The sequence below is a fragment of the Blennius ocellaris genome (assembly GCF_963422515.1).
Source record: "Blennius ocellaris genome assembly, chromosome: 2".
In the NCBI taxonomy this organism is placed as follows: Eukaryota; Metazoa; Chordata; class Actinopteri; order Blenniiformes; family Blenniidae; genus Blennius; species Blennius ocellaris.
The window spans coordinates 31,881,310-31,904,153 of record NC_137651.1 but is presented as its reverse complement, the minus strand read 5'-3'; the positions used below and the strand labels follow the sequence as shown (position 1 = coordinate 31,904,153).

At 46.4% G+C, this 22,844-nt stretch overlaps 1 protein-coding gene across 1 annotated transcript; it reads left to right on the top strand.

Annotated features, from left to right (window-relative positions):
• The first annotated feature begins 10,420 nt into the window (after positions 1-10,420).
• On the top strand, positions 10,421-17,869 carry tbx2b (T-box transcription factor 2b). The gene is given in 10 exon segments (XM_080507730.1): positions 10,421-11,046; positions 11,872-12,139; positions 13,705-13,851; positions 14,892-14,968; positions 15,122-15,291; positions 16,087-16,623; positions 16,626-16,669; position 16,994; positions 16,997-17,277; positions 17,279-17,869. Coding segments are annotated over 10 exon segments (2,049 nt in total). The 5' UTR covers positions 10,421-10,687; the 3' UTR covers positions 17,444-17,869.
• Positions 17,870-22,844: the final 4,975 nt, after the last annotated feature.

The following is a 22,844-nucleotide window of genomic DNA, read 5'->3' as shown; positions in this document are numbered from 1 at the left end:
ACGTGTTCAGAGGACTTTTCACAGGCTGTTCTTGATCTTGGTTCTCAGCCCGACCACATGAAATGAGCAAAGCTCGGCGTTCTTCTCGCCCGGAGAGAGTGACAATTAAAACCTGCCGGATTATTTCTGGGTGACGAGCAGCAGGTCAGCTGGTTCCATCAGCATTCACAGGACAGACGAAGGCACCGAACCGTTTGTTCAGCATGATGCAGCTCTGCGTATTAATACATTTGAAATAAACTCCAGCTGGCAGGGTGAGCAAGAAATTCCAAGAAACTTCGAGAAACTCCGAGAAATTCCAAGAAACTTCGAGAAACTCCAAGAAACTCCGAGAAATTCCAAGAAACTTCGAGAAACAAGGATGAGGAGGCGGGGCCAGTGTGAAACGCAAATTAATTTTATTCAACAACTTATTAAAACACAGAATGAGAACACACACACACACACACACATTGACACTACAGTCAGTCTGAAGTTTCACCAGATCAATCATAAAGTCGTTGACGATCTTATTCCAGTCTTTGTCATTTATTGTTCTTTGATTATTTCCACATGATGTTACACAACAGTCAATATTACAGAAATGAGAAAATTAAACATCCAAAGAAAATGTCTCACCGTACACTGATCTGTAAGTTTAAATACATATATTTCATCTATGTGCTTATTTCTACGGCGTTTAATGAATTGAAAAAGATTTTAAAATCCGACTTTTGGGTCAAAATATGAATTAACTAGTGAAGGATTAAGAAATTACAACAGCTTAGTTGTTTTTTGTTGATAAAGATATTCATATTTTTTTAATTAAATAAAAATACATTGAAACAAGATGTGACCAGTCAACATGTTGATTTCAGTTTAATGAACTCAAACATGTTAACATCTTGTTATCGCCAAACATCAAACACGACGAGGCTCATTCTGTGAATAATCCCACTGAAATGATTTATTGAGATATTTAGCTGTAGAATATGAGACGTGATGAGCCGCTGACGCTCCGAGGACATTTGAACAAACTCCTTTTAGTAACGTTGATCATTAATCACAACCATGAAACGTCACATTCAGATGAAACAGGAGTTTCTATAAGACAATGTTTCCTATAAGGCCTCGTTTCTTCCTCCGTGTGTTTATTAGATCCTTCCACCCTCCTTCTCTCACGACACACCTGCTGCCTCGCCGCTCATCTCACTGAAACTCACATCACCCAGGAAGGAAGCTGGATTCACACACTCGCTCCAAACTCCTCTTCTCCGTGTCCAAAGTCGCTGCAGTCAATAGAAACGCTTCAGTTCAACACATCCAAGAGGTTTTCACAGGAAGTGACCTGACGGGGAGCCGAGGGCCTTCTGGAGACAGTGTGTGTGTGTGTGTGTGTGTGTGTGTGTGTGTGTGTGTGTGTGTGTGTGTGTGTGTGTGTGTGTGTGTGTGTGTGTGTGTGTAACCAATAAAACACATTTCATCCTGCAAACAAAACATTCAGACACTAAATTCAGTTCCATCAGCTCCCGTCTATTAAACATCAAATTCACTCAGAAGGACGACAGAATTAAAGACCAGTCAGATCACACACACACACACACACACACACACACACACACACACACGTCATATTATAATTATTAGCAGTAGTAGTAGTAGTAATTGCAGTGTGTACTTTTTCAGAGAGTCTATATTTAAATTTAATTTGAAATGTTTTATTAAATGTGTGGTTTCTTGTGTAAATGCAGCTTCAGATTACATCCAGATGATTCCACAGCTGTGACAATAAAATGTGCTGTTGGTGTTGGTGATGGGGGTGGTGGGGATTATGGTGGTGATGGGGGTGATGGAGGTGATGGGGGTGGTGGAGATTATGGGGGTGATGGGGTGATGGAGGTGATGGGGTGATGATGATGATGGGGTGATGATGGTGATGTTGGTGATGGAGGTGATGTTGGTGATGATGGTGATGGAGGTGATGATGGTGATGGTGGTGATGGAGGTGATGATGGTGATGGAGGTGATGGTGGTGATAGAGGTGATGGGGTGGTGATGGAGGTGATGATGGTGATGGAGGTGATGGGGTGATGGAGGTGATGATGGGGGTGATGATGGTGATGGGGGTGATGATGGTGATGGGGGTAATGATGGTGATGGAGGTGATGTTGGTGATGATGGTGATGGAGGTGATGTTGGTGATGATGGTGATGGAGGTGATGATGGTGATGGAGATGATGGAGGTGATGTTGGTGATGGGGGTGATGGAGGTGATGTTGGTGATGGAGGTGATGTTGGTGATGATGGTGATGGAGGTGATAGAGGTGATGGGGTGGTGATGGAGGTGATGATGGTGATGGAGGTGATGGGGTGATGGAGGTGATGTTGGTGATGGGGGTAATGATGGTGATGGAGGTGATGATGGTGATGGGGGTGATGATGGTGATGGGGGTGATGGGGGTGATGGAGGTGATGTTGGTGATGGAGGTGATGTTGGTGATGTTGGTGATGGGGGTGATGGAGGTGATGTTGGTGATGGAGGTGATGTTGGTGATGATGGTGATGGAGGTGATAGAGGTGATGGGGTGGTGATGGAGGTGATGATGGTGATGGAGGTGATGGGGTGATGGAGGTGATGTTGGTGATGGGGGTAATGATGGTGATGGAGGTGATGATGGTGATGGGGGTGATGATGGTGATGGGGGTGATGGGGGTGATGGAGGTGATGTTGGTGATGGAGGTGATGTTGGTGATGATGGTGATGGAGGTGATGGTGGTGGTGCTGATCTGACTCGCAGGCCCGAGGTTTCCTCTCCCGGTGAGTTTGAACGTCTTTACATTTCCTGACACGTAATAACCGTGAAGAGAAGCGCGAGACGCTCGTCGCTCCTTTCACGTGGTAATTATCCGGTGCAGCAGGTGATTCAGACCCGTCAAACCTGCGACGGGCTGGATTGTTCCTGTGTTGTTGTTGTGCATGTTGAGGCTTTGTGGCTGAATAATCCCGGGCTTTGTCCTGTTCTGCAGGATAATTACCGTCGATGAACCCGTGAAGGCTCTCGCTGCTCTCGAGGCGTGTGGAGAGCCGGGTGCTGCTCCAGAACACATTATGTCCAAAACCCACCGACATCGTGGCAGAAACAGATTCTGAGAACTTGTGTCGCGAGAGTCTTCCTGCCCAGATTAGAATTTAGTATTTATGTGACCGTGTTAATTCCTATCAGAACATTTAGTGCACAGCGTGACGTTTCTTTGTGAAATGGTCGTTTTCTTTATATGATCGGTGAAGCAGCAGTGTAGAGCAGCTGGAGAATTCACCCTCACACTGAAACCAGTGGGCTTTTATTTTTGTGCAATTACTAAAAATACAGAAATGGCTGTGTGTGTATGTGTGTGTGTGTGTGTGTGTGGGGGGTATTTTATTAATTAATTGTTGACGTACAGTACATCGTCACGTTTTAAATTATTCCACTTTAAGTAAACTGTCTAAATTAATCTACTCAGTAGGATATTAACAGTTCAAACTACATTTTGTTACTGGTTGAAATTACTACTTGAACTGGCGACAGGATTTATTTATTTTTAAATCACATCAATTTAAATACTAAAATCAAAATCAAAATGACGTACGATCGAAGCATGTAGACATATAAGCCTTTTCATTGTGAAAGATGTTTTTTAAATTTAATTTCTCGCTGCCTCCACGTTGCCTTCCTCCAGCGTTGGATTGCACCGAAATTAAATTCATATTTTACCTGGTTATTATTTCCACCTGTCTGCAGTGATCTGAAGTGAAATGTGGTGTGACGCTTTCTCACGTTCCTCCTCCGGTCGTCTCTCTGCTGCTGCAGCGCCGGGACTGTTCCCGCAGAACAACCTGGTTTACGGTCTGTTGCCATAGTGACCGGTGGTTCCGGTGGTTCCGGTGGTACCGGTGGTACCGGGGCTCCGTTGATGAAGCTTTTTTTTATTGTCGTTGTGCACGCGCTTAATTCAAGGTTCACATACTGGGAGTTGATTGAACTAATTCTATTCTGGAACTGAAAACTCTGAATTTCCCATCTCAGCCCGAGATACCCCCCCCCCCCCCCCCCCCCCGCGGGCTGCACGTGACTGCGTGAACCCCTCACTCATCCATCAGCCTGCTGGACTTCATCTCTTACTTCACTCTCACTGAACTTTATCCTCCTTTAGACTTTATTCATTATTCCCCGTCATCCCAATAACTCGAGTGTCATCAACCAATAAAGAAACAAACCCAATTTGTCCTGCAGTGAAACGGACAAGAAAGACAACAGTTATTGTGTTTTTTTTAAGTTTTCATATTTATAAGACATTTTATGCTCTTAAAATGTTTCACGTCATAAAATCACTGCAGTTTGATATGATTATGTTTTGATAGTTTTACAGGAATCGTTGTTTTTGTTTTCATTTTTAATTCCAATTTTAGTTTTTTTTTTATTTGCTTTTGTCTGAAACAAATCTGCAGATTGTAGAGCTTCTTTTAATTGGCAATGATCGAAATGGAAAATAAAATTATTAGTTGTTGGGATCGGCCGTGTGTGTGTGTGTGTGTGTGTGTGTGTGTGTGTGTGTGTGTGTGTGTGTGTGTGTGTGTGTGTGTGTGTGTGTGTGTGTGTGTGTGTGTGTGTGTGTGTGTGTGTGTGTGAGAGAGAGAGAGAGAGAGAGAGAGAGAGAGAGAGATGTTTCCTGAGACCCCGCATGAAGGAAAAAAAGGATTTCAGCTCGAAAACGGGAAACAAACAATATTCTGTTTTCCATGATACTTTTTCATTTATTCGTTTTCTTGTTTCTTTTGGTGGATTTTTTTTCAAATCGTTCTATGTTTTTCTGTTTTTCGAGATTAAATCTCAAACTAAGGCGTTTTTTTTATGTGGATGGTTCATTTTGATGTTTGTGTCTGTGCTGCTCAAAGGGGGGGGGGGGGGGGGTTCCGGTAAATACATAAATACATACATACATAAGAATAAGAATAAAATACTGTCAATTCTTTAGTCTCGGGACGTATTTTTAAAACGGAATATTTATTTTTTTGCAGACGTTGTTTAAAGTCCTTCTGGATTTTAGATGAACTATAATATCTCATTATACGTTTGGGAATCTGGTGTAAATACTCGAATTACTCCCCTGAGATACCTTTCTCAAAAACGCTTTAAACTGATTACACCTTTTTTTTTTTTTTTTTTCCAACACCAGAAATCAACAGACATGTCAGATTGGGGAAAAGTCTTTCTTATTAAGATTCAAGATTCAAAGATTCAAACACTTTATTGTCATTGTCATAAATACAACGAATTCTGTTAGAGCGTCACAATCCAGTATGTTGAAGGGAAAAAGTGCATTGATAGAGTAGAATCCAGGAATACTCGTTATAATAATAGCGTCCAGTGGAAAGTCAGATTTTTATCAGAAAGAGGCAACCAGAAAAACAGATTAAAAATAAATACATACATTTTTTTTTTTTAAAGCAAGGACATCCAAAACATTTTACTTCACACAGATGTTATTATTTCTTTAATAAAATGGACTTCTGGCTATTTGACACAGGCTGACCCTCTTACTGCCATATCGACTACATAATACTGTAATGTGTTAAATAGCTGATATTCCTAAATGTGAGCAGGACAAACAGGTAAAACCTGTCAGTGTGATCGAACACGGTGTCACACTTCCTCCTGAATCCCTCACATGGAGGAAGAGTGTGAATCGCACACGAGATGCAAGGTTGGTGTTTCGCAAAGCGCAGAAATGTGTGGATTTTCAGGATTTCCTCCAATTGAAGGAATCCCACTGCGGCAGCAGCTTCTTCAAAGATTGACATTAATATGTGATGATGTTAGCACAGTTAGCAGATACTTGGAAAGCTGTGCGTCTGTGATTCTGCTGTAGATTCCTTCACCTGAGTGGCGAGCACACATTTTATAGTGCGTGTGCGTGTGCGTGTGTGTGTGTGTGTGTGTGTGTGTGTGTGTGTGTGTGTGTGTGTGTGTGTGTGTGTGTGTGTGTGCAATACACACTCACTGACTCAGGCCCCTGAAGTCCCGGTGATGTCGACAGTCCAGATGAACGGTGACTTGACGTGACGGTGTCGCCGTCCTCACCAGAGCGCCCTCACATGGCCGTGTGCGCTCAGAGACACACCTCTCAGCCTGCAGCACTGCGCGGACATCAGGGGGGGGGGGGGGGGGGGGGGGGGGGCTGGATGTGAAGTCCTGTACTTTCTGATTGAGTTTGTCATGAAGTCATGTCCATAAAAATGTTTGTTTTCACTGCAGAGCGGCGGCGCATCAGGTATTAGCCTGCTCCCAAAAATGTGAGTGTGTGTGAGAGTGTGTGTGTGTGTGTGAGTGTGAGTGTGTGGGGGGGGGGGGGGGGGGGTCATTTAGCAGAGTGATCTGGGGAGGAGGGGGAGGAAGGACGGGAAGAAGAGGAGGTGGAGGAGGAAAAGAAAGAACAGGAGCAACATGCAGGAGGAGAAGGAGGAAGAACAGTATGGTGGAGGAAGAGCTGGAGGAGGGAGAGGAGGAGAAGGAGAAGAAGGAACAGGAGGAGGAGGAGGAGGAGGAGGAGACGGGGTGGAGGGTCGCTGTGTTTCCATGTGACAGGGGGAAATATGAGGGACTTTGACAGGTCTTAAACGGTCTGGCGCCAAGGCCTCAGTCTAGCCGCTATATATAGCCGGGAGATGATGCAGGGAGATGGGAGGAGAAGATGGAGAGATGAAAGGAGGAAAAGAACAATGTCGAAGAGGAGGCAGAAAATAACAGGACTCGACTGTTGGGGGGAATATGGCGCAAAACGGCCCCATTACGTTGTAATTAGAGCGCGCTCGGCTCGGATCGCTGACGCGCAGACGGAGACGCGTTTAACGCACATTTCTGCGTCTTCAGCTGCACGGTTGTATTGAGCGGACAGATGAAGGACACAGAGAGGGTTTAGTCAACTTCCTACTGTGTGGGAAACGCCGCGCGAGCAGTAATTCTCTTTCAAAATGAGTCCAACGTGCAGGGCCTCAGTCAAATACCAAGAGGAGCCTCAGCTGTTTGGGCTTTTATCAGCATCATGAATTACCAACATGTAGGTGCAGAATTGGAGAATTTCCTTCTATTTGTAAATGTTTTTAGTTTTGCTCTGGTTTCCGCTCTGTCATGATTGCTGCCCAATCTGACACACAAGCCAAAAAAAGAAAAAACAATTGTAAGAAGTGTTTTTACTGTCTGCTTTCATTAATCTCAAACATTGAGGATATGTTAATCCATCAGCACGCGCAGTGCCCTCAATGGAGCAGCGCTCCCTCCTCTTAATGACTTTTAAATCGCGCGTAATGGGGATTTCTGTGGAGTCGAAGGCACAGAACAAATAAATGGTGACTAATTTCTACAAGTATTGTTGATACAATTATCCAAGTGGAGTATTCTGGCAGAAAAAACCGTTATCCACCTCCATATGTTGCTAATCTTGTTGAGCCCTGCTTCACAGTGGAGCTCTGTGTGTGTGTGTGTGTGTGTGTGTGCGGTTTGAGAAGTCTGACAAGATGCCACAGACTTCTACGTCTCTGTCAGCTCCGCACATGTGAAGATGCGCGTCAGACAAACCGCAAGGAAGCTCGAACTGTGCACACAGTGTGGAATTCTTCATTATTTCACCTCCTCGCGTCAGGCTGCTGCACATTCGCCACCAACACGTGGCCGAGGTGCTCAGTGTGTCTGTGTGTCTGTGTTTCTGTGTGTCTGTGTTTCTGTGTGTCTGTGTTTCTGTGTTTCTGTGTTTCTGTGCTTGTTTCTCTGCGGCTTCAGGAGCCTCAACGTGTTTTACTTCAGGGGCCTCAACGTGTTTTACTTCAGGAGCCTCAACGTGTTTTACTTCAGGGGCCTCAACGTGTTTTACTTCAGGAGCCTCAACGTGTTTTACTTCAGGGGCCTCAACGTGTTTTACTTCAGGAGCCTCAGACAGTGTCGCTTCATCGCAACACGTTTTGTAACCGACAAATACAAATAACTCTATTTTGTCCCTTAATTTTAGTTCTGGAAATACACACACACACACACACACACACACACACGCACACGCACACGCACACGCACACGCACACACACACAAATATATGTATATAAAAAAACTAAAACAAAAAACCAACAAAATTAGATATATATTATTTGTTTATTTGGTTTGTTTGTTTTTTGTTTTGTTTTGTTTTGTTGTTTTTTTTAGGGGGGGGAATCTGTCATGCACAACTTTGACTTTGTTTTATTGTTTTTTATCTTTAAATGTCATTTTCAATGCCATTCTGACTCAAACAATACGAACTCCGGTGTAAATGAAAGTTAAGAAATGTCAGGTTTGTCTTTTTCTGGGCATTTTTACAACTTGGTGTCTGTTTGAAGGGTTTTGCGGGCCGCTGAGCCCCCCGGGCCGTATGTTTAACACCCCGGAGTATAATCTGCTGTGTCTGACACGGTGCGTTTCTCGGCCTTGTGGCAGCTGATGGCTGCAGGTAGGACTCGCTCCGGTTCGCTGTCTGGCCCGGTGGCTCTTTACGCATGGCTGTATCAGCCCGATGGAGGAGCCCGGGCAACAAGTGTGCAACACGGTGGAGTTGTGCGATCATTTCACGGTCTTCACTCACATAACGAGCTGCGCGACGAAGTTTCTGGAATCATTTTAGAAGATATTGACAGATTTTATATGAAATATTTTGTCTGTGTTCATCGTTTTCATTAATTTCACAGCTGCTCTGAATGTGAAGCACATGTGTGTCAATAAAATGTTTGAATTTGTTTTATGATTTACGACATTTCTAGATTTCTGTACCTTTCAAATGAAGCGCAGAGCTGCGGCTGCTTTCCGGAGCTTCAGAGAGAGACAAAGTCGTCTCATTCAAAAGGATTCTCACTTTTTGTTTCAGTTTTGTGGCCCACATCACGGTCGCTTCCTGCCGCGGAGAGCAGCTGTTTGCAAAGAAGAAGAAGAAGAAGAAAAAAAAGGAAAGCAAAAGAAAAAAGCTCACATCTGACAGAGTCACGACCGAGGCGGAAAAATGGAGCGGTGCCGCAGATGAGCTGCGGAGGAGCCGGAGGGGCGCACACATGCAGGACTTCAGGGGAAATAGAAAGAGACAAGGGCTTGTTCTTATTGTGGCGCATCAGCCGGCTGGCGCCGAGCGGCTCTCCGCCCAGCGGAGTCCCGGTCATCGGGAGCCGGACTTATCTGCGGAAGCTGCACGGAGCAGAGTGCGGAGCGGCTGGAGCTTCGCACCCCACCCTCCCCGCAGCTCCCGGAGTCCCGCAATGTCCCGGTTCTCACAGAAAAAAAACAAAGAACACGATCTGTCGGAGATCACACTCTTATCACGGCCTGAACTCAGCCTGTCACGTCACCGAAATACAAAAAAAAAAAAAAAAACAATCAGCGCGCAAAACGACATCTAAAAAACAAACAAACAAAAAAAAGTTTAAACTTTAAATCTGGTTAAAGAAAGAAAAGTTTCTGTCGAAGTTAAAACTCACCGATTTCTTTCTCTGTGAGTTTCCCTCAGAATTGACTCATCATCATCATCATCATCATCATTATTCATCCCGTGTGCGCTCCGTAACGCTCCAGCCTGAGTAACGTCTCCGCCGCCGCCGCCGCCGCCGCCGTCAGCCGCGTCAGGGAGACGCACAGAGACGCGGCTCTCGCCTGGGAAAGCCGCCTCTGTTTGAGGCTGAAGCCACTCTAAACACGGCTAACATGGAATGGATGTTGTGAGGCAAATCCAGCCTAAGCGTGAAAAACAGCCCGGTGGAATAATGACAGTTCTGTTGTTACAGAGATGGAGCGAGAGAGAGCAGCAGCTCTTTGAAAATAAATCTCCTCGGAATGCAGAACACGAGCTGCGAGGCGCTGGATTTACTGTTGAGGGTTGCTCTTGAAAGGACAGTGGTGAATGTGCAGGAGTGGAGCTGCTCCTCTGTACAGAGGTGAGTGTTGAGACAGTGAGTCTGTGCACAGGTTCGCTTCTCCGGAGGCGACATTGTAAAAAACGCAAGCCGAGAGAGGTGATGCCTCCACCGGCCAACAACTGAGGGCTGACCCGGTGTTTGGCTTGGAAATGGGGGTGGGATTTCCCGATCTTCCCTGTCATTGGTTAATATTTTATTCTGTTGACATGTTTTCTTACTGCTAATGCTTCCGACACCTTCTCGTCCCCCCTCCTCTCGCAGAGTCTGGCCGGAGCTGTCAGAACCACGCCTATAGGGGCCCACAATTGGTCCAGAAAGCGTAAAATCAGCAATCAAAGGGGCTTGGTTCATTAGTGTTGGGGATGGAGGCAGGAAGGACATGTGAGATAGTCACAGATCCGCAGTGAACGAGGCCACATCTCTCCAGTCAGTGTGGGATGACTGAAGCAGGGCAGCAGCTCGTTTCTCCGTGAGGCGCACAGCGACGCACCGGGCTCCGCTCACAGCCGCGCCGCCAGCGACTCTCGGACTGTTCGGGGGGAACCGACGGAAAACAAACACATCAACTCTGGGCTGTTTTCTTCACGCCGACAGCACGCCGTGCGCGCGAGCCGCTCCGCCGCTCTCCGCCGCGTCACCACACGTTCAGCGGTCGCGACGCGCGGACCTACTCTGGCTCTAGGTCTGGGAGATTTACCACCAAGAGTATCCATTATTTCACTTCGCTTCTTTTTGTGGATGCACCGATGAGAGATCCAGTTTTCACAGGGACTGCAATGGCTTATCACCCTTTCCACGCACACCGGCCGACCGACTTCCCCATGTCCGCCTTCTTAGCGGCCGCGCAGCCTTCCTTCTTCCCGGCGCTCAGCCTCCCTCCCGGGGCGCTCACCAAGCCCCTCACGGACCACGGCCTGGCCGGGGCGGCGGAGGCTGGGCTCCACCCGGCCCTCAGCCACCATCAGGCGGCTCATCTCCGCGGCATGAAGAGCCTGGAGCCCGAGGAGGAGGTGGACGACGACCCCAAAGTTACACTGGAAGCCAAGGATCTTTGGGACCAGTTTCATAAACTCGGGACGGAGATGGTGATTACCAAGTCCGGAAGGTAAGAACGGCTCCGGTTTTTAATTCATTTCATGGATTCAGCGACGGTCCCGGGCTGAAAGAAGACTGGCCCGTTCTGACCGAGATTATCTTCAAATCGACTCATTTACAGCAGATAAAATTAGTTATTCGCCGTATTAAATGATAGCGTGTGTGTCAGGCCTTTCATTAGCTGTAATTACAGATTGTTTCACCATAGAATATTTATTTGTTTACAAATAATGACACGAAGCAGAAAACACTGTAAAAATTTTTTTATATATTTACCGCCTATTTTTTTTTCACCGATTACACGATTTTTGTTTTTTATATATATATACTGGCACAAATTTAGGGAAGCGTTTCAGTATAAAGTCCCAATTTAATGAAAAAGCGTCGTTTGTAATTTGTTTTTTACTGTTGAATTTAGAATGTTTTTGTTAAAATTCCAGAGCTGGTAATTCGGATATTTTCCTAGTGGAAGTGTGTCAATCTCAGTTTATCTCAGAAACGAGGAGGCAGCGGCGCTTCTGGGTTTTATAAACAGGCTATCACTTCAAAAAGCAGGACGAGAAGAGCTGGAGTCATAAATATACTGCCCAGCTTTGTAGTGGACTGAGACAACACACACACACACACACACACTACAGACGCGCATTCCGTGTTTTTCTGCTTGGACATTTGAAGAATAATTTATATTATTTCCACTTGTCAGAGCGACCTCGTTTGTCAGATTAGTTTTCGTAGTTTAGTGTTGTTTTATGTGTGTGTGTGTGTGTTTCTCTCGGTTGGATCGCTGGTGTGTTGACTCCCCGGTGTGTGTGTGTGTGTGTGTTTGTCTCTTCAGGAGAATGTTCCCTCCGTTCAAAGTGCGAATAAACGGGCTGGATAAAAAAGCTAAATACATCCTGCTGATGGACATTGTGGCGGCGGACGACTGCCGCTACAAGTTCCACAACTCCCGCTGGATGGTGGCGGGCAAGGCCGACCCCGAGATGCCCAAGAGGATGTACATCCACCCGGACAGCCCGGCCACCGGCGAGCAGTGGATGGCCAAGCCTGTTGCTTTCCACAAACTGAAACTGACCAACAACATCTCGGATAAACACGGATTTGTAAGTATAACTGCAGTTTTGAGTTTTCGTCTCATTGTGCAGCAGTGTGAGGTGAAACGCTGCCGGGACAGACGGGAGACCAACTTTAACGCGATTTTTGGGGATGAAAAAGAAAATGAGATGAAAGTGGAGAAGCGACAGAAAATGTAATGACGTTGATCTAAAGCACAGAGACTGTGCTGGGTAAAGGAGTAGAAGAACAGTTCGGGCATTTGTTCGGCGGGGTTATTATGTACAGGATATATGTTCCACACATTTAAGGCAGAATGCGACACGTCCCAGACAAACACAATACGTGTGTGTAGAAATCAGCTCGAATCTGTTGACAACGTTTCCTTGTAATTCCCCAAAATATTCTCAGTCCTCATTTTTCTCCCCGCTCAAACTGAAATATCCAAACCCAGGGCCGTGTGTGTGTGTGTGCGTGTGTGTGTGCGTGTGTGCGTGTGTGTGTGTGTGCGTGTGTGTGCGTGTGTGTGTGTGTGTGTGTGTGTGTACGAGCGCAGCCGCAGGCCCCGCAGCCGCACACCTTCTCGCCGTTTTATCCTCTGGTTGAAACATAAAGCTTCCAACTGGAATAAAAACACGAGGACATTATATGTGAGTGCTCGGAGGCTGGGGATTAAGTGGTGTATCATCAAACCGGGTCAGGGAGAGATGACCCGGGCTGAAGATCACCTCCCAGACCTGCAGTCTGATCGCGCTGCTCCGCGGGAATAAAAGTGATAGTGACGCCTTCACTTTGGCAGACATGCTGTATTATCCAAGCGTATTGTCTACAAAAAAATGATCCCAGCATTGTTCCCAGTCGGATATGTGGGGAAATAGTTCAATTAAATGTAAGAGGTCACGGATCCAGGGGCAGATAGGAACTAGCGTGGCTGCCTGGCAGGCTGGACGAGTTTTCACCGAGATAAATCCCACATTTACATGTCAGCAGAAATAATTACCACGAAGTTCCAGCTTAGAAATTATTTTACAAGAGCTGCGGGCCGTGTTTTAATTTGACTTTTGAAAATTATTCTGAAGATGTAAACTGATTTATTAAACGTCAGTTGTGAAGGTTGGGACGGTGTAAATCCAGGTTTGTGGCGCGTCTGGTAATTTTGCAATAAGATGATCTTGTCCTGTCAGAAACTGGATGGAATCATCTTTTTACCTCGTAAAGTGTGTGTGGCCTGCTCACTTTTTAATTACTGACGTCTGCTTCCAGTCTGCAACCATTTTCATGCGGTGTCTCTTTTTTTACTTAAATATTACTACACAGGACAACGCAGTTGGATTTATACAGTCCTCTTGAGTCATGCGCTGATTTTGCGCATTTCAGTATTTGTATTATTATTATTGTTATTATTATTATTAATATTAATATTATTATTATTGTTGTTATTATTATTATTGTTATTATTATTATTATTACTATTATTATTATTATTATTATTACTTGAGTTCTTAATAACCTACACAGCTCAGCTCGTTTCTAAATGTGATGTATGAGTAAACCTGGACGTGGCACGCCGCTATATTCACTCGGGAGCTGTGTGTTTTCGTGTGTGTTGGTCCAGACCATCCTGAACTCCATGCACAAGTACCAGCCCCGGTTCCACATCGTGCGGGCCAACGACATCCTCAAGCTGCCCTACAGCACCTTCAGGACCTACGTGTTCCCGGAGACCGAGTTCGTGGCCGTGACAGCCTACCAGAACGACAAGGTGAGTCGGATATATATGGCTCATACACTTTGCATAATAAATGTGTCTCCATGCGTCCCCTCCCCCACCGCCAACAGCCCCCGAAGACTTAATCTGATTTTGTAGGTCGCCTAATTTCCCTGCAGAGGACTCCCATGTCCCACTTGATTTTTTTTTAATTGCTTGCTTTGCTTGGACGAGTCGCAGCGGACAGATCTGACTATGAATTCAAATGGAGTGTGTGTTTATGTGTGTGTTATCAGCTTGTCACGAGCTATATGGGCTGTAACCTTAACCAGAGGAGGAGAAATTGCGCGTAAAAAACAGCGCAGTCTGTTTTGGTTCGGTATCAAACATGGCCGACATCACTTTTTTATTTGGTTTTATTTTAGTCTCTATAAAGCCTATGGAAATGTGTTTTCTTTTTTATTAGACAAGGTTTCAGACATGTGCACTTTAGAGCGCTGCCTCTATTCTGCCCTCTTGGAGCGCATTGGGGATTGAGTGTTGTTGTAAAAAACTCACCACCGATTAGAGGTCATTTATTACCTGGTCAAGTGGACACATGTTGGAAGCGGCTCAAACTGCCTGGCTTGAGGGCCAATGGAGGGGCTGTGAGGGGCGGCAGTGTCCCGGTGCACTGGGGCCTCCGGTAGTGCGCACTGTGGCGGCTCCGCGCGCACCGCTCTCCTCCTTCCACACCAGGACACGTCGTGATCCAAACCACGCTGTTAATTATTGATGCGCTACAGTCATCTGTTCAACTATTGCTCCCTCTGTCTCTTTTTTTTCTCTGGGGCTCAGAGCCTTGTGTGGCCCCCCCATAGAGGAATATTTCGTGGCAGAATCTCCCTCCAGGGGCCTATGAGAATAACGCCCCATCATTTCGATTAATAATGTAAATGTGGGGCCTGGTGGTGTTCCCGGCTTCAACACGCTGCGTGCGGAAATTCCAAGTGCTTCTCGTGGACAGGTGGACACCAATAGCGCGTGACAACATGGGGCTTGGGTGCGTTTGATTACGTTCCCACACCTCTAAAATGTGTGTTTGTTTTGGGCAGATCACGCAGCTGAAGATAGACAACAATCCGTTTGCGAAAGGATTCAGAGACACGGGGAACGGGAGGAGAGAGAAGAGGTACGTGTGTGTGTGTGTGTGTGTGTGTGTGTGTGTGTGTGTGTGTGTGTGTGTGTGTGTGTGTGTGTGTGTGTGTGTGTGTGTGTGTGTGTTATTGTTATTAGTATTAATAGTGTAATGCTGATGACCCCCCCCCCCCCTCCTCTCCTGCAGGAAGCAGCTGACGATGCCCTCCTTGCGGATGTATGAAGACCAGTGTAAGGCGGACCGGGACGGTGCGGACTCGGACGCCTCCTCGGGTGAGGCCCCCACCGGGCGGGACGCGGCTCACTCCCCGCTGGGCGCCGGTTCGAGCCCGCTGAGGTTCAGCAGGCCCAGTCGAGGTAAACAATCCTCTCCGGTTTCATCATCCGAACATCTTTACTTTGTTGAGCTGTGAGCAGAAATTCACATTGGAATATTTCCCTTTAAAATTACTTTTAATATTTGGAGGGATCTTTGCGTTTCGTGACGCAAATACATTTGGATTAAAAAAAAAAAAAAAGCATGTTTAGATTTTAATTTCTCAAGGATGAAATTATTCCCCACCTGTTTATCATGTCAGGTTTTCCCCAGTAGCTTTTGTTTCACTAAATTCTTATATAATTAATTAATGAATTAATATTACTTTGTTGTAAAATAAAAAATAGAAAGAAGAGAAAAGCCTTGTTAGTTTAAATCTTGCTATCTATTTTCCAGCTATTGAAAAATCTGCCTCATTAAAAAAGAAAAAAAAAAATCCTGTTCTATTTAACTACTAGAAATGTTTTTAATTGTGTTAATTGTTTAACATTAAAAAAAAGGATGAAACTTGATTTCTTTTTATTTTGTGTATTTATTGTTTTTCGTAACTTCACTAAATCAAATTGATCAAACTGACCCAAGTTTCATCTTAAAACGGTCGACTGGGATTTTCTTTTTTAAGCTGATTCTTTTGTGGAAATAATTCTATTGTTACTCTGCACAAATGTCCCCAATTGAAAGCCAAAGAGTGACAGTGTGGAGAGAGAGAGAGAGAGAGAGAGAGAGAGAGAGAGAGAGAGAGAGAGTGCAGTGGATTCAGAGTGTGATGCATGTTGCTGGTGTGCGGTGGCGCTGCAGTACCTGACTCCAGCCGCTTTTCTCATCTGCGTCCTCAGATGAGAAAACTTGCAGTGACAGTGAGCAGGAGCTGGACCATCCGGACGACCGCTGCACCGCCTCCAACAGCCCGGGACCCGACCCCGTGTCGCCCTACAGCTCCCGGTGCGAGGAGCATGTGAGGGAGAGGCCCGGCGCCGAGAAGAAGGACGACGCCACGTTCAGCATAAGGAACCTAGAGAAGGACAAAGGGGAGAGCCGGCACAGGAAGGACACCACGGACACGTTGACAAAAGACTCGGAGGCCGGCGGCATCAGTGCCAGCAAGGACGTGTTCTCCCCTCTGGTGGTTCAGACCGAGAGCCCCTCGCACTTCAGCCCCAGCCACTTACAAAGCCTGGCTCTGTCCGGACTCCACAGTCAGCAGTTCTTTAACCCGCTGAACGCCGGGACGCCGCTGTTGTTTCACCCCGGCCAGTTTGCAATGGCCCCCGGAGCCTTTTCTGCCATGGGCATGGGGCATCTACTGGCCTCCGTGTCCGGCGCGAGTGCTCTGGAGAACGGCGGCCTGGGCGCCCAGGGCGGAGGAGGGACCCCAACCCGTTCCCCTTCCATCTGTCCCAGCACATGCTCGCCTCTCAGGTGAGGAACTCCGTCCGGTCAGACTGTGTTGTCGTTGTGGTCTCCGCCTGACGCGAGGCGGAGCGCAGGCAGGAGTTACTTTGTGTTAGCGTGAAGCTACCTCTCGCTTCGCCCTGCAGATAACAAAAGTCACATTTCGGGAGGTGACGTTTGCAACTTGTGGAGCTTTTGTTTACTAACTGACATTGTGAGGATTAAAAGCGGCTCGGTGGCTCTTTTCAGATCTTCTGTGTTTCTGGTTCTAACAATCCCAAAGGAGGAGATCTGAGTCCACTGAGGGTGTTTGATGTGTTGACTGAAAGTATCTTGTGTTTCCTCCACCAGGGCATCCCATGCCTCCTTTCGGGGGTCTCTTCCCGTACCCCTACACCTACATGGCGGCGGCCGCGGCGGCGGCGTCGGCGTCGGCCCTGCCGGCCACCAGCACCTCCAATCCGCTGTCCAGGAACCCCTTCCTGAGCTCGTCCCGGCCCCGGCTGCGCTTCAACCCGTACCAGCTCCCCGTGTCGCTGCCTCAGACCTCCAGCCTGCTGGCCTCCAGCCTGCAGGCCGGCCTGAACCCCGGCTCCGAGTCCTCCAAGCCGGGCAGCAGGGAGAGCAGCCCCGGCGCCGGAGCACCACAGTAGCCACAAGACGGGAGCCTCGGGCGGGAGGGCCTCGTCTCCCAAAAGCTCCCTGAAGGACTCTGTGAACGAGCTGCAGAGCATCCAGAGACTGGTGAGCGGCCTGGAGGGCCAGAGGGAACCCTCTCCAAACGCAGACTCTCCCAAGTGACACTGACTCTGCTGGGATCAGGTTGAAACACCAGAGGACTACAAGTGCAAATGTCCTACGCAGCACATGACCTGGGACGAGGGTTTGGCCGATGAGGGTCGATGGAGGCCGGTTACTAATATGTCAGAACAAAGCTGCGGGTAGACAGAACTATAAGTCTATATAATTATATTTAACCTTTTGAAATTCACAAGTATTGAAGGTTTCCTCCACAGCTGAAATGGCTGGAAAGCCTGCGGGACAATTTTGCACCATCAGACACACACAAAAAAAAACCCCTCCTTTGATTTGAATCCCAGCGTTATCATGTCCAGGATTACCTCGCAAGAAACTCAGAAGTACATCAGTTAAAATACACACATATATATATATATATATTTTAAAAAAAAAAGAAATGCACAAAATGAGAATTCAGCCACAAAATAATCATCAATTTGGAAAATTCAAAACGTTTGGAGTTAAAAGGAAGTGAAGTAAGTCACACTCAAAAAGTATTGATTGGATCTGGTGTATCCTCAGAGGCCAGCGGTTTTCACGGTGTGAGGTGGCGCCCCCCTGTGGCTTCCAGAGGGCCTCCTGGCCGGGGGGGGGGGCTTGTTTCCTTCATGAGAAGGAAAGGACAGAAACAATCAGTTATTTCGACGACGCACACGTGTTTAATCCACTGGGTTTGTTGTGAGTGTAATTAACAAATTAGAATTTTTAAATAAGAATTAGAACAAAACCCAAACGTTGTGACATATTCAGACTGTGAAGATTATAGAGGAGATTAGTTGGTTATTGCCTGTGGATCACAACAAGGAGGAAATTATCTTACAAAAAAAAAAAGAAAGTAAAAAAATCTTGTTGGTCCCAATGTGGCTGAAACACACACACACACACACACACACACACACACACACACACACACACACACACACACACACACACACACACACACACACACACACACACACACACACACGGCCAGTGTCGCCCAGCAGTCGGTCGGTCCGGGACCCGCAGGAGGCCGCAGAGCGCACTGCGAGGCGCAGACAGGAGCCTGATCACCAGGCTGATCATTTCAAAAGGGACGGGAGAGACGCACCGCTTATCAGTTTCATGCCAGAAAAAAAAAAAAAAAAAAAGTCTTTCTGAACTATTTATGTAATTAAAAAGAATTCTGTAAATAAAGCTAAGATCCAAGAATATGCAATTGGTATTAATTTATTCAAGGCTGTATATTAAGCGTGTATATATTTCCATTTCTTCTTTCTTCCTGCTCTTCTTCTCCCCATTTTACATGAACATATACTGTAAATGAAAGCTGGGCGCTTCTTGGTTCTTGAGAGAGAGAGAGAGAGCGAGAGAGAGAGAAAGAGAGAGAGAGAAAGAGAGAGAAAGAGAGAGAGAGCGCTCCACATGGATTAACACCTCAGGTTACTTCACTCCAGCCAGGAAACATTCAAAGCAACTCCTCCCACTTCACTCATATCTATTCCTGAATATATTTAATATGGAAGTATCTTGTTTATGCTGGTTGTTCGGGTATTTTCTCTTTTTTCATTTGGTTTACTTTTTTTGTTTGACTCTTTTTATTTCTCTTTTCTGATTGTCTCACAGTTTCAATAAAAAAATCCTTGTGTTGAAAGCTTAAAGGATTATTATTATTATTATTATTATTATTATTATTATTATTACTATTATTCAATAAAAATAAAAAGCAGTGGAAATTAACTAAACATTTTAAAAATGGAACCATCAGCTTCTCACACACACACACACACACACACACACACACACACACACACACACACACACACACACACACACACACACACACACACACACACACACACACACACACACGGGGCGTGAGCGCCCTCTGTCGGCCGACAAGGGAGGAGGAAGCAACAGCGGCGTCTCGTGCGGTTTTCAATATTTGAAAAGAAAATAACACTGGTTTCAGTTTGCATGCTATTGGAAATGTATTTAAATCTCATGGTGATATTTGTGGGTTTGGTTTCAGGCATTGCAGATTCAGACAAGGCATATTTTATGAAGTTTACTTCCACATGTTTACTGTGTGTGATTTGTATTTGTTGTGTGTGAAGCTGATGTGTGCAGGTTTATTTCTCCATCAGTCAGTCGCATTTCCTTCAGCATTGTGTGGTTCGCGTGTGTTTGTAGAAGGAGAGCTGCAATGAAAAGATCTGTAGGAGGCTGCGCACGTCCTCTGCAGCCCGACATCAACTCTACCATTTAACAAACGGAACTCACACCAATTATTATTCTAATTATCATGGATTTCTGATCGGAACCAGAAAATCTCTTTTTTGTTTGTTTGTTTTTTTAAACATCCTTACTGTGATTAATCATAATAATAATAATAAATAGTTCCAATAAAAATGGTTGGTCAATTTATTAATTTATGCATCATCGACTGAATGCTCCCGAAAATGTTCAATTGTAACTTTAAAAAAGAAAACAAACAAACAAACAAAAAACCCCTAAGAAACGATACAGTGTATCTACTGATGCATTGTACTTACAGATTTAAATGCTCTCAAACATATGAAAACAATATTCCTCAAGCTTTTAGTGGCATTCAGTTATATTTTCTGAGTGTGTGTGTGTGTGTGTGTGCGTGTGTGTGCGTGCGTGCGTGCAGCGCGTGAATGCCAAATTTAGTTATTAACTGTTGCATAACAACTTCAACATCCGTCTATGCAATCGTCCAAAATCTCTCTGCATCGGATGATTTAGATTGTGTTCACACTATATACAGGATATATTGAGTCCCACTGTAGCATCAACAATGCAAAAAGTACTAAAAGTAATAACTGACTGCTCTTATTTACGCTCACTTAACAGAATCCAAAATATTTTATTAATCCTGGGGGAATTTCGGTTTCTGGTTCCATAATTTTAAATCGGAAGCAACAATCAGCTGCACTTAAATACTTTGAACAATTTCCCTTGAGGATCAACAAAGTATTTTTTCCCCTATTCTATTCCCCTATTCTATTCTAGTCTATTATGATACACAAACCAAATATGGTCAGAAAAACATGACATTTAATTTCAGTCTCAGGATGTAAAAGGATTTTAGCACATTTGTTATTATGATTATTTAGAATCCAGCACGGCGACACACAGACTGTAAAACCAGGCTGGAGCTCTGATGGAGACGTGCTGACCCGTGTTATTGTGTCCAGGTTGTCTGGACATAGTCCTCCTTCACCGTCCTGCTGCTTAAACTGTGAAGTGTGTGTGTGTGTGTGTGTGTGTATGTGTGTGTGTGTGTGTGTGTGTGTGTGTGTGTGTGTGTGTGTGTGTGTGTGTGTGTCTCAGTTTAAAGGGTTAAGCAGGGGGGAGTTTGGGGCAGCAGACAGCCTTTTGTCCGGGACCCGGCGCCTGTCGCCTGCCTGCCGGCCACAGCCTCCACACTGCCCCGCTTCCCTAATTAGAGAGCCCCCTTTCCTCCTCCTCCTCCCCCTCCTCCCCCCCCTCCTCCTCCTCCTCCCCTTCTTCATTTTCTTTTCTTTTTGCAGCGACAATTACAGAACTCTCCCTCTATTAGGAAAGCCATTGTTGTCACTGTGTTATCTTCAATTAACAGCAGAGAGACTCGACCTCGCACCCTGGGAGAAGAAAGTATTTGTCTAAATCAATCAGTCAGAGAGTGATCAATGGGCTCCTGTGGAGGCCTCGTGGATCAGCACTAAGCACTGCTGACGGCGTGGGGGAAAAGGCCACGATTATTCACAACTCTGCTGAATGATCAGTCGCAGCTCCGTGTTTTTAGTGCAGCTTTTGTGGAACCAGCGAGAGAAACGACACAGTTTGTCAGAGAAACAGCACGTTGTGGAGTGTAGAGTCAGAACGCTGCTGAACGCTGCTGAATGCTGCTGAACACTGCTGAATGCTGCCCAATGCTGCTGTACGCTGCTGAATGCTGCTGAACACTGCTGAACGCTGCCCAATGCTGCTGAATGCTGCCCAATGCTGCTGAACGCTGCTGAACGCTGCCCAATGCTGCTGTACGCTGCTGAACGCTGCTGAACGCTGCCCAATGCTGCTGTACGCTGCTGAACACTGCTGAACGCTGCCCAATGCTGCCGAACGCTGCCGAACGCTGCCGAACGCTGCCCAATGCTGCTGAACACTGCTGAACGCTGCTGAATGCTGCCCAATGCTGCTGAACACTGCTGAACGCTGCTGAACGCTGCTGAACGCTGCTGAATGCTGCCCAATGCTGCTGAACACTGCTGAATGCTGCTGAACACTGCTGAACGCTGCCCAATGCTGCTGAACGCTGCTGAACGCTGCTGAACGCTGCTGAACACTGCTGAATGCTGCTGAACGCTGCTGAATGCTGCTGAACGCTGCCCAATGCTGCTGAACGCTGCTGAACGCTGCCCAATGCTGCTGAACACTGCTGAACGCTGCCCAATGCTGCTGAACGCTGCTGAACGCTGCCCAATGCTGCTGAACGCTGCCCAATGCTGCTGAACACTGCTGAACGCTGCCCAATGCTGCTGAACACTGCTGAACGCTGCTGAACCCTGCCCAACACTTCCCAACACGGCCCAACGCTGCTTAACGCCGCCGAATGCTGCTGAACACTTCCCAACGCTTCCAGCGCTGCTGAACACTTCCCAACACTGCCCAACGCTGCTGAACACTTCCCAACGCTGCTGAACACTTCCCAACGCTGCTGAACACTTCCCAACGCTGCTGAACACTTCCCAACGCTGCCCAACGCTGCTGAACACTTCCCAACGCTGCTGAACGCTTCGCAACGCTGCTGAACACTTCCCAACGCTGCCAAACACTGCTGAACACTTCCCAACGCTGCCCAACACTGCTGAACACTTCCCAACGCTGCTGAACACTTCCCAACGCTGCCCAACACTGCTGAACACTTCCCAACGCTGCCAAACACTGCTGAACACTTCCCAACGCTGCCCAACACTGCTGAACACTTCCCAATGCTGCCAAACACTGCTGAACACTTCCCAACGCTGCCAAACACTGCTGAACACTTCCCAACGCTGCCAAACACTGCTGAACACTTCCCAACGCTGCCCAACGCTGCTGAACACTTCCCAACGCTGCTGAACACTTCCCAACGCTGCTGAACACTTCCCAACACTTCCAGCGCTGCTGAACACAGAGCACTTCCTGTTGTCTGCATGACTAGCAGAGCCTGCTGGGATCTGGTCACACATCAGTCAGCCTCACATTACTCAAATATTCTGCTGCCTCTGGGTGGAAGGTTACTTATGTAACTGCTTATTAGCAAAACTGCAGTTCATTCAAATGCTCATCTTTCATATTTCAAGAATGCAGTCGAAGAGCACGTTCATATTCAACGCTTTTTCTTTCTTGTTGGATATTTACATTTCTCTGTTCAACC